Source organism: Schistocerca piceifrons, chromosome 8, assembly GCF_021461385.2.
Source record: "Schistocerca piceifrons isolate TAMUIC-IGC-003096 chromosome 8, iqSchPice1.1, whole genome shotgun sequence".
NCBI lineage: Eukaryota > Metazoa > Arthropoda > Insecta > Orthoptera > Acrididae > Schistocerca > Schistocerca piceifrons.
The window spans coordinates 254,924,096-254,936,035 of record NC_060145.1 but is presented as its reverse complement, the minus strand read 5'-3'; the positions used below and the strand labels follow the sequence as shown (position 1 = coordinate 254,936,035).

Below are 11,940 nucleotides of genomic sequence, written 5' to 3'. Positions count from 1 at the left end.
TGGTCAGGAGGCCCCTTGCAGGGCAGGTCTGGCCACCTTGGTGCAGGTCTTATTACATTTGACGCCACGTTGGGCGACCTGCGCGCCAGATGGGGATGAAATGATGATGAAGACAGCACAAACCCAGTCCCTGAGCGGAGAAAATCCCCGACCCAGCTGGGAATCGGATCCAGCCCCGCAGGATGGCAATCCATCATGCTGACCACTCAGCTATCGAGACGGACATTATGGCCTATGCTTGATAGCAGTAGACTCCTCTTGGTCAGGAACACCTTCTTTGCTGTACTAGTCTGCTTTTTTTTATTTTAACATGCTTCTTGCCTTGTCTGTCATGGATTTTTTTCTTCGAAGGTAGAAGAATTCCTTAACTTCTTGATCACCATTTCGAAGTTAAGTTTCTCGTTATTCTCATTTCTGCTGCTTTTCATTACTTTTGACTGTACAGTCCACTCAACAGATTCTGTAATTATTTGTCACTTTCACTGAGAATGACAATGTCATCAACGAATCTTGCATTAATATCTTTTCAGCCTGAATTTTTATACCACTCTTGAGCTTTTCTTTTATTTCTGTCTTACTTGTTTGATGTGTAGATTGAATACTAGGGTTCAAAGACTTCATGCCTGTTTTACACCCTTTTTAATACAAGCACTTTGTTCATGGTCTTCCAGTCTTATCGTTCCCTCTTAGTTCTTGAACATATTGTACAATATATGTGTTTCCCTGTAGCTTACTCCTATTTTTGTCAGGATTTTGAACATCTTGCACTGTTTTACATTGTCAGGTGCTTTTTGTTCATTGACAAATCCTATGAGCATGTCTTGATTTTTCTTAAGTATTGCACATCAGAACTATCTGTCTGATACCTTTATCTTTCCTAAAGCCAAACTGATTGCCATCTTACAGATCCTCAATGTTCTTTTCCAGTCCTCTGTATATTATTCTTGTCAGCAGCTTGGATTCATGATGTGTTAAGTTGTTCCTGCAAAATTCTCACACTAATCAGCCTTTACTCCCTTCTGAATTGTGTGGATGATATATTCCTGAAAGTCTGATGGTACATCACCAGTCTCATAGATTTCAAACACCAACTTGAATAGTTATTTGGTTGCCACCTCCCCATGTTATTTATCCCTTCTGCCTTATTTGATCTCAAGTCTTCCAGAGCTTCTTTAATGGTGACTCTAATACTGTATCTGCTATGTCTTCTACATTGACTCCAATTTCTTCTTCTATCACACCTTCATACAAGCCCTCACCATCATGGAGACCTTCAGCGTAGTCTTTCCACCTATCTGCTCACTCCTCTGCATTTAACAAAGGAATTTCTGCTGCACTCTTAATGTTACCACACTTTTTTTAAATTTCACCAGACGGTTTTGAATTTTCTATATGCTGAGTCAGTCCTTCCGACAATCATTTCTATTTCTTCACACCTCTCCTGCAGACATTTCATCTTGGCTGCCCTGCAATTCCTATTTGTTTATTCCTAGTGAATTATATTGCTGCATCCTGTTTTCCCTAAATGTTTTTGTATTTCCTTCTTTTGTTGATCATTTGAAGTATTTCTTTGATTACCCCAGGTTTCTTCGCACTTATCTTTCTCATATCTATGTTGGTCTGTCCATCAAGTAATGTGTGGGGCCTGTACAACAATGACATATGTAATCTACTAACGTTTGTTCTCCTCAGAGCCTCCACACATGGATATATCCATTATGACGCTGAAAACAGAACTGAGACTCATCTGAAAAGACGACACGGTACTACTCCTCAGTCCAGTGTTGCCATTGGGCACACAACTGTCGGTCTACCTCTCTCTGCTGCCGCATCAAGGGAAGCCATAACAATGATCACTGTGACGACAGTCCATGTTACTCTAGAAGCTGTTGGACTGTCTGTATGGATACTCATCTTATTGAAAACAAGCCCATTTCCTGATAGTTATATGACATTGCTGTATGATCCTGCACAGTCAACCAAACGATATTTGTGTTCTCTTGAGCACTTGTCATATGGGGTCATTAAGATGTTGCACAACGTTGAGTATGGACCTCCTGAATCCATATATCCATTATTTACATGAAAGTAGTGGGGTCCCAAATTATGAGAGCATCAATATTATTGGATGATAAATCACAGTCTCAGTAGGCCATGATCCTGCCACTGTCAAAACTGATGTGTGCTAATAGACATTTCTCCTTCTTACATGAGCATAACACAATCTTTTCACAAATAATCAAGATTCAACTGTGATTCTTGACCAAGAAACCACAGTGTACTCTTTTCTTACTTACAGAATGTAGATGCCATCAATATTACCTAACTTCTGCGGTTGCACTGAAATGCTAATGCTTTCCATACCCAAGCACCCAGTTAGTTATACATCAGTGTGACATTTCTTGAATGTCACCTTCATGTTGTTACAATTATAATGATAAGCAGTGTAGAGCTAGCATAGCAACAGAAGCAGCACCAGCAGCAGCAGCAGCAGGTAACATCATAACGGCACTGCCTGGCATCTATCACAGAAAGTTCGATAGTGGAATCACCTCCAGCATTTCCTCTGTTTGGTGAATGAATGGTATGTCTGCCAAAGGCAACTGAATCTTCGCTTCAAAGTAAATCAAATCTACTGTTATACTATTTAGTGCAGAAACCAGAGCTTTTAGCAGAATCATCCCCCTTCTCATTGGATGGGTTCATTTTACATAAAAAATGCAAGTAACTACTCCTGGATTGCAGTTCCTTCAGCATATAAAAACAGATTCACAATCTTATGTAGTCTAGGTTGTAGAGCTACAAGGTCTTGACTGTAAATGTAGTTTCAAGTGAGTGTGTGGCAAATTCTATGCTGAATCCTTAATTAGAGACCTTACAATCTGTAGATATTATGGAAGTCAGATCCCTCCCTAACAGGAGTGTGCCAAATTGTCAAAACATTTCACAAGTGGCACAGCCATCTTTCTCAACACACTTAAGTGTTCCAGGCTACCTTATCTTGCTTACAGGTGTCAAACAACTAACCACAAAGTATGTTGAACCGATCGAGGAAATGCCTACTCCCACTACCCTTAAGGATATGCTAGTGTTTCAGTTATAATGTGTGTGTGAAAAGTTCGCTGAATGGTCTCAGAATAAAGGAAACAAGAGTTTCAAACAACATACTTTTACTGGTTTTCAAAATAATCACCATCGCCTACAAAACACATATTGGTTGTAAAAAAGCTGTTGGAAAGTGTCAATGACAACTTCTTTTGGAATCGCTCGAAGAACCATGGTCACTTATTGTTGGATATCTGCAATGCCTGCAAAGTGTAAGCTTTCAGGACTAATTTAAGGTGGGAAAACAAAAAGAAGTCTTACAGTACAAATCTGGAGAATTAGGAGGGTGCTGAAGAACAGTCACATTGCATTGAGTGAGAAAATTTATATGGATCACAGTGTGTGGATGGGCATTGTCATGGAGGAAAGTTCACTGTCCACACCAGTACAAACCCAAAGGATGCTTTACAGTAGCTGTTTCAAAACTACCTCATAAACTTCTGCATTGACAGTCTCATGGACCAAGCCCTTGCAGTTGAAAAAGGCAATCAACTTAATCTTAATCTTGAATTTTGTCAGCTGACTTTTTCTTAGAGGCGTGAAAGAAGATGAACACCACGCTATTGATGTCACTTGGTCTCTGGATCAGACTGGTCCCATTCTCCTGTAATGATAGTTTTCAAAAACTGCAGATTCCAGTCAGACATGTCAGTGAAATCTTCAGACATTTCTATCAAAGTTTGCTTCTGCTCATTATCATCATACACAGCAGGCACAAATCTTCAGCTGTTTCAAATATTCACAAACAATAGTGCTTTTATTGTCCTTGTCTATCTTCTGCTATCATTCTCAACAACAGCCAGTAAATATTCGCAAGCACTCATTATACTTGTTGATGGTCAATCCAAACAAAGAACATCCTCAACAACTTCCTTTCCATTTCTAAAGCATTTAACAGTATTATGAAAAGGATAGTTGCTACTCACCATATAACAGAGATGCGGGTCACACGAAGGCACAACAAGAAGACTATGAGAAAATGAGCTTTTGGCAAACAAGGCCTTTGTTGAAAATAGACAACTTAAACACACACATTCATGCACGTGCCATACACACACATCACCACAGTCCTTGGCAGCTGAAGTCAGCATTTGTTGTGTGCATGTTGTCTGTTTTCAACATAGGCCTTGTTGGTCAAAAGCTCACTTTCCAACAGTCTTTTGTTGTGCCTATCTGCAACTCAGCATCTCCACTATATGGTGAGCAGCAACTATCATTTCCATAATACCGTTACTTTGCACCCTGAATTTTCTAAAGCAGTTAAACCACTCAGAGTTACATTTTTTACTCAATGCTTCAACACCGTACACTTGTGCTTACATCCCATGAGTCTATGGCACCATTTTCCCTAATCTGAAGCAAAATGTCTTGATAATGCATTGCTCCAGTCCACAATGACAAAAGTTCTCTCAAAGGCTCTGTTAGCTCAGTTGCAGTGTGCACCACTCCTTCATTTTAGTGATTTGAACAACATACGTCTCTCAATGTGTATGTACGGGCATCTCAACCTATCCAGGATGGTTTTTAACATATGGGATCATGAACTTTTCAGCCGCACCTTGTACTATGCTAGATTCATACCTCAAAATCTCTCATTCTTTGAACCTCTTAAGCCGGAAAGGCGCAACACTTGAATGGACATGGGCCTGTCATCACACATTTTGATAACTAAAAATTAACTAAAATTGCCACCTCACTTAGCGACATTTCAACCACATCTGCACCTGACCTTATCAGCCAACACCTCCACATGGAATTGGCACAGTGTTATCACATAAATTGTCAGATGGTTCTTACAAGGTCTTTGAATGTGGCATCAAAAACAATACCACCAATCCAAGAGTAATAGCCTCAAATCAAAAAGCAGATGTTTTTTGGGTACAGAAATTTATAATCTTCTATATGGTATGAAATTTAACCTAGTTACTAAACTACGAACCTTTACTGTTCCATCCAGCCAAAATCCTAACTAATCAAACTGCACACCAGCTCCACCACTGGGCTTTATTTTTGGCAAGTTTTCACTATTCCATTTACTATCATATATCACAACAATGTTCAAATACAAAGGTGTTACCCAAATTGTCTGAAGGATATGATTTAAGTTTGATAGCCAAGAAACTGTACGCTTCAGAACTGTTCATCACATTGCAATGTATCATATTATGATAGTGTAAGATGACTAGTTTTTATCCCTGCTTTTGCTCAAGTAAGAATTCAAATGAGCCATAAGTACATGATCTTTAAGACTCTTTGCTGCTATTTATTCAATTGAATACAATGCAAGTTAATAAAAATAATAATCAGGCATATAAAGAAACCACTTTGCCACCACCATTCAAGCTGAATGGCAACTTCGAAGGCACTGTTGCAGTATTATGCATGAATTAATAAATGAGATATAGTTTTGGCTTATTCAACTTAATGTTCATAACTGAAGGTAATCATGATCATTAATATTCAAATGAGATACTCAAGGAATGATTTTCAGTGGTCACAGTAAGAGCACAGTGAGAATAGCATGTATTATAGTGTGTCAAGAATTGAAATTTCTATTTGGTTGGTTTAATTAATTACTGGATTAGTATATGATCATTGCTTTTCTTAAATAACATCAAACCTGCAACTTTGAAGTAGTTTCTGAAAGATTAAACAGCTTTGCTTACGATAAACACAAATTGTTTTTCACTGCATATCATCAGAAAGGACAAGCAATATATTCTGCTTGGCGAAGCACTACACATTATAACATGATCCAAGCCTTAGAATAATATCCCATCATGCCATGGAGTGTGGCAACAGCTAAGAGGCAAGAGTCTATTTTCAGAAACTCACACAAATACTGGTATGTGTGACGAGAATGACTCACAGTGCTATTGATAGTGACTGTTTTCACGAACATTTTGCAAAACATCATTAATTTCAATTTTCCCAATGCCTGCTTCTTTTAACAAGTAAAAATGAGCTAAGCAGAATTATTATTCCAGCCTCCTGTCAATAATGCATTTTAAACTTACTTCACTAATAACATTGCAAATGTACGAGGAAAATCTTGTTAAGATGTATATTTATTGGCCATATAAAAAAATATTACATACCTTCTGCAGAATTGTCATGCGTATAAAAAGAACATCCCAAAACTTTTTCCTCATGGTCATAGGATGAACAGCACTGGGAACATCTCATCACTGATTTTGCTGGATCTTTTTTTGGAACTCACGTGGCTCATGTTAACAGATTCATATTCCCACTTCCTGTAGGTGGTCAAGCTATCACCACAGCAGCCGCACCCACAGCTTTATTGAGCTCTTCTTCACTGATGACACTCCCTCTCAACTGACAATGGACAAAAATTTAAGACATTCATCTTTAAGCACATCTGCATCCACATATGCCATCAAACATTCATCCATGTCCACATTTCAACCCACGTCCAGTGGCACTGCAGAGAGATGTGTTCATACTTTCAAAAATCAAAAGATTAAAGAATTACATGTGGCCAGTTCTGAAAGCAATTTAAATTGCTTTCAAGCAAAATACGGAGCATTTCCCCTCAGTGGCTGCAATCCAGCTGGGCTGCTTCATGGCCAACCACACTGTACACTCTTCCATCTTTTTTGTTCCCACCACAAAAGCAAGAGGACAATGATGACACGATTTTCCAAGGTGGTACATGAGCATGGGTACACATGGTTGAGGCCTCTCCAGGATGCACCTGGTCACCTGTTGGTCACAGTTGCGATGTTCTGGGGCCAGCTCCAGGGACACTGGAATCAGCTGTGCTTCTATCATCCATGCCAGCCACTGCTAGATCTCAGCAGCCCACCCAAAAGTAACATCACACAACTGCAGAAACGCCTTAACAAATCTGTATTTGCAATTCGAGTGTTAGCTGACATAGGCGACATAAAAATGAAAAAGCTTGCATACTTTGCCTACTTTTATTCCATAATGTCATATGGTATAATATTTTGGGGTAACTTCAAGTCAAACAAAAGTTTTCAGAGTCCAAAAGTGTGTAATACGTACTATTTGTGGAGTAAATTCATGGACGTCCTGTAGAAACCTCTTCAAAGAACTGGGTATACTAACTACTGCCTCTCAGTATATTTACTCCTTAACGAAATTTGTCCTAAAATATATATCTCTTTTTCCAACAACCAGCTCAGTTCATACATACAATACCAGGAACAAAAACGACCTGCACAAGGACTTAAAAGCACTTACTTTAGTTCAAAAAGGGATACACTACTCAAGAACACTCATCTTCAATAATTTGCCAGCAAACATAAAAAATTTAGTTACAAATAAAGATCAGTTTAAAAGGAGCCTGAAACACTTACTAGTGGCCAACTCCTTCTACTTTTTAATAGAAACAAATGATGTATATATTCATACTATTAGTATTGTTATTTCGGCTTGAAAAAAATTATTATTATTGACATGTTCCACATCCACGAGGATCTCCTCAGCACGGATCTATGGAATGAAAAACTAATCTAATCTAATCATAGCATTTCCTGCAAGCCAACAGGCCAGCACATTGATGACTTTTGACTGAATTTTCCTACATCTCACTCCAAAAAAATGCTCATACATGCAGAAGTGGATCAGCCAGCATCGCTGGCACTTCTATTTACTTCCCTCTCCATGGGAAGGTTTGATGCAGAAGACATTAAACCAGGTGGGCATTACGTATTAAGTGGCTGATTCTGCTGTACCACAGCTTCTGTCAGATTCATCCAATGTTCAAGAACATAGAATTTGTACATTTTATCGATATTCTGTGGTACAAAAATGGGTGCTCTATTTTATCTTCAGTTCTGAATAATTCATAAATGAAATGGAAATCAGGGTAGTTGTTCTTTTACAATTCTGCTTTACAATCTTAAAAACGAACTTTTTCTTTTACATTTTCAAAGCAACCATCTAGCAGTCTTTCCTTTTTCTTTCTGTTTTAGATTGTAAGCAATCATGAACTCTCAAGATAACATGTTTTCAAAACTATCCATCAAACAGAACAAAGCACTTACTTCAAAGCACAAGTTCAGAACTGCCATTTCTTTATAAGGACTGGCACTGTTCTGTTCCTTAAACAAGGAAATTCTATAGTCCATGAGTACTGAAGGCTTGGTGTTGAAGAAGAGGATACCCTAGACCAAAATACACTGAGTAACATCTTGAAGTGACATGTGTGTGTTGTTATAGTAAAATTTCTGAACTACTCTTACACTGGAGAAAAAAAAAATCTCTGCACTAAGGAAATCTAATTTAACAAGCAAATACAATAAAATAATATTTTGCAGATGATAAGTTGCTTTTATTACTTGTGAAAAAAATATCTTAATTTTCTTTTGACTGACCTCTGTGCATTGTAATTTTACAAGTGGACTCACTCACTCATTCACACAGATTGACTATTTAGCTGACACTTCACGGAATGGATGCACAGAGATCAGGCAAACTTCTGGCAAAATGAATAGGCTGATGCAACACTCATTTTTTACCTTCTTATGTTTCAATTTTTTTTATATCAAAAATATACAGTCAGCACAACATTTAAATTCTGTCATTCAGTAAACAACTATCAAATACAATTACATAGATCATGATTTGTCTACTAAAATAACAACTTCATTTAAATGGGACTCTCATGTATTGTTCGACAAGTGTGAGCAGTAGCTCACAAATTTCATCACAGAAAATTTTTTCACAACTCTTATCACATCCAGAAATAGTAACAGTGCTGAGAACAGTTTACGTAGCCACCAGCTAGCTTTCTTCTTCCATGCATGACAAGGACAGCATCAAAATCATGTGCTGCAGTAATAATGAACAACAAATGATCTCTACTCATACAACATCAAAGGGAAGGTTACTTACATACATAAAAAATAAAACAAGTTCATTGTTACAAAGAAAACTATTTGGAAGCAGTGGAAGTTTGGCTGAAATATATATATGGCATTCTGTGAAAATTCATTTCAGTACACAAAAGTTTTAACAGGTATGTCACTTCTCAGCTTGTTCACAGCACAATAATGACACCACTTTCAGATCCCTTCTCTTAACATGAAGAGCCCACAAATTTTAGTCATACATATGAGAGTAGTACTCCTGGTATATCTGTATGTATGCTTCCTTCTCAACTGGTGTCATTTGAGCAATAAGGGTATCATTCACTTCTGTAACAGGAACACTCTTGTCTCCTATTGTGACTGTAGGAACATAGTCATCTTCCTCTGAATCCATAATTTCAATCTCATCTGAAAGAAAAAAAAAAGTTGAAATAAAATTAAAACCTTTATCATTGAGAAAGTACCATTAATAGTAACATATAACTAGACATTACAGCACTCCTAGCTTTTAAACCATAGGTTTTTAATTAAGGGAGGAAAATAGAAAAAGGAGTAGGAGTGCAGCAAGGCACTCAGAACTTTCTTTCTAATAGCTCTTACTATCTTGTCTACTACAGCATTATATTAATTACATTGGGTTACATGAGAGGTTTCAGAAACAAATATGAATTCTTGCTCATGCTAATTAAGAAATACTATAGAGCAGTTATCAGATTTTAATCTCCACTTTCCACTCTTCCTTTCTGAACATTGGGACAGAGCTCAAGCCCAATTTACAAAGTACTGGCTACAGAACAGAAAGGATGACATTACTATTTATACTACGCCCTAGCCAGCCACAACTTCCACTTTGGTAGTTCTCCTATAGACCATTTTAAAGACTGTCCTAATACGATCACTGTCAGTAACACTGGATGAGTGTTGACACTAGACACTGTGTACATCCAATTGCACTATCACACACAAGTAAATGCAAGATTTGTAATTTTTGGCTACAAATTCAAGTTTCCACTGTTTAGAAAGTAGCGATACCTTTTATTTATAATACTAATGAAACCTAAGTTTTAGTAATAGACCTTTCATTCCATAGTCACTATAAGTTACCTGGCGCCCACTGCAGGATAAAGTCCTTCCATGAGACTGACAGAAAGTGCAAAATGGTAAACCAAGAACAGCTAGAAACAAAATGGAAAGCAATAGAAGCATGCATGACTATGGGAAAGAGTAGCATCTGTATCAATATTGATGGCAAGACAGTAGTAATCAAAGAAAGGAAGGCTGAGAGGTGGAAGGAATATACAGAAGGTCGATACAAAGGAAATATACTCGAAGATGATATTAGAAGAAGGAAAAAAGAAGTAGTTAAAGGTGAGATGGAAGATGTGATACTGTGAGAAGAATTCGACATAGACTGAACGACCTAAGTCGAAACAAGGCCCCTGCAGCGGAAAATGTAGTGACCAGAATCTGATAAGGCAAGAACAACATGAAAATCTTTGGAGGCTGGCCTACTGGCTGAAGGCACCACACAGCAAGCCACCCAAGAGTAAACAGCTGGACATCAATTGAAGAAGGAGAATCAATGGAGATGGTGTGGTGGTATAACAAGTACAGCAAGTAAACCACGACTGAAAACCTACGACAGCAAATCCAGAACCAAATCAGTTATGTGTAGTGAGATCAATAGAACAGTGCAGTGAAATCACGGCAAACTTTTGAGCAGCTGCACTTGTAGGCCAGCAGGACAGACGTGTCTCCATAGACAGAGCTGCAGTCGTCATCAAGGGTCATGCCTTCCAGAGTACTTTCAAACTTGCCAGGCCAGGATAACAGAGGCAGAGATCCTTGGGGGCAGGGGGTGGGGGGTGGGGGCAGCCAATACAAAATTATTGCACCTGATTGGAGGATGGGTGAAACAGTGGACTAAACAGGTGCTTGATGTCACTAGAGGTGCAGAACAGTTCAAAGGCCATCACTGGGAATTAGGGCCCTTTGTCCAATAGGGTGGTGCAGGGAAGCCCAAGTAAGTAAGAGAGATTGTTGGAAAGTATCGTCAGAAACCTGAAAAGCAGTGAAATGCTGTCACAACCACTGCAAATACGTGTCCTAATTACCTTTGACAATGTTAAATGGTAGAAGTGCGTGTGGACAGCTCTCTGCCTGGCAAGTAACCACAGCCTGGATGGGAACCTGAATCTGTAAGCAATCCAATAAAAACTGAAATTGCTGATGAAGCAATTCAGTCTGTTACTGAAACAGCTTTTGGATCTGCTGTCTGAACTGCTGCTGCAGGAGCAGTTGCTGCTGTTGCTATTCCAGCCTCACGTCTGTGGAATGCCACTAACCTTTCTCCCCATCACCAATTATAGTGACCAAAATCTGGCAAGACTGGGAACGACTCAGAAACCTAGGAAGCCTGGATGGCTGGCCAAGGGTGTCAAACAGTGAACCACCATAGAGTAAACAGGAGGACAGCAAGAGAAACATGAACAAGGAAGATGGCACACTGGAATAACAAGTCCACCTAGTAAACCAGGATCGAAAACCTAAGACATAGTGAATCCAGAACCATAACAATGATGTTGTAGTGAGATCAATACTATAGGACAATGAAATCACAACTGAATGACTGAGCAGCGATGTTGCTGGCTGTAGAGGGCAGGTGTGAGCACTGATAGGTCGGTATTACGGGCGTCTCTCTGTAGCCAGCACTGCAGTAGTGACAGCAGCACTCGCAGATTATAGCAGTGCCTTCTAGCAGCTGTCATCGTGGATTGGGATCCTTGGGACAGCCATCCAAGACAAAATTATTGCATCTGATATGCAAGACTCATGAGACAGGTGAAATACTCTCAACTTTCAGAAGAACCTAAAGAACTAAATTAAAAATGACAATCTGGAATTCTTACATTAATGGGCTTAAAATGGCTCTGAGCACTATGCGACTTAACTTCTGAGGTCATCAGTCGCCTAGAAC

At 38.8% G+C, this 11,940-nt stretch overlaps 1 protein-coding gene across 2 annotated transcripts in view; it reads right to left on the bottom strand.

Moving 5' to 3' along the window:
* Nucleotides 1-8,403: 8,403 nt before the first annotated feature.
* Nucleotides 8,404-11,940, bottom strand: part of LOC124711911 (general transcription factor IIE subunit 1) — an 87,803-nt gene continuing 84,266 nt past the window's right edge. For both annotated transcript variants that reach the window (XM_047242166.1, XM_047242165.1), the window contains exon 7: nucleotides 8,404-9,371. In XM_047242166.1, coding sequence (XP_047098122.1) covers nucleotides 9,196-9,371 — 176 coding nt within the window. In that variant the 3' untranslated portion in view covers nucleotides 8,404-9,195. The remainder of the gene's footprint in view (nucleotides 9,372-11,940) is intronic.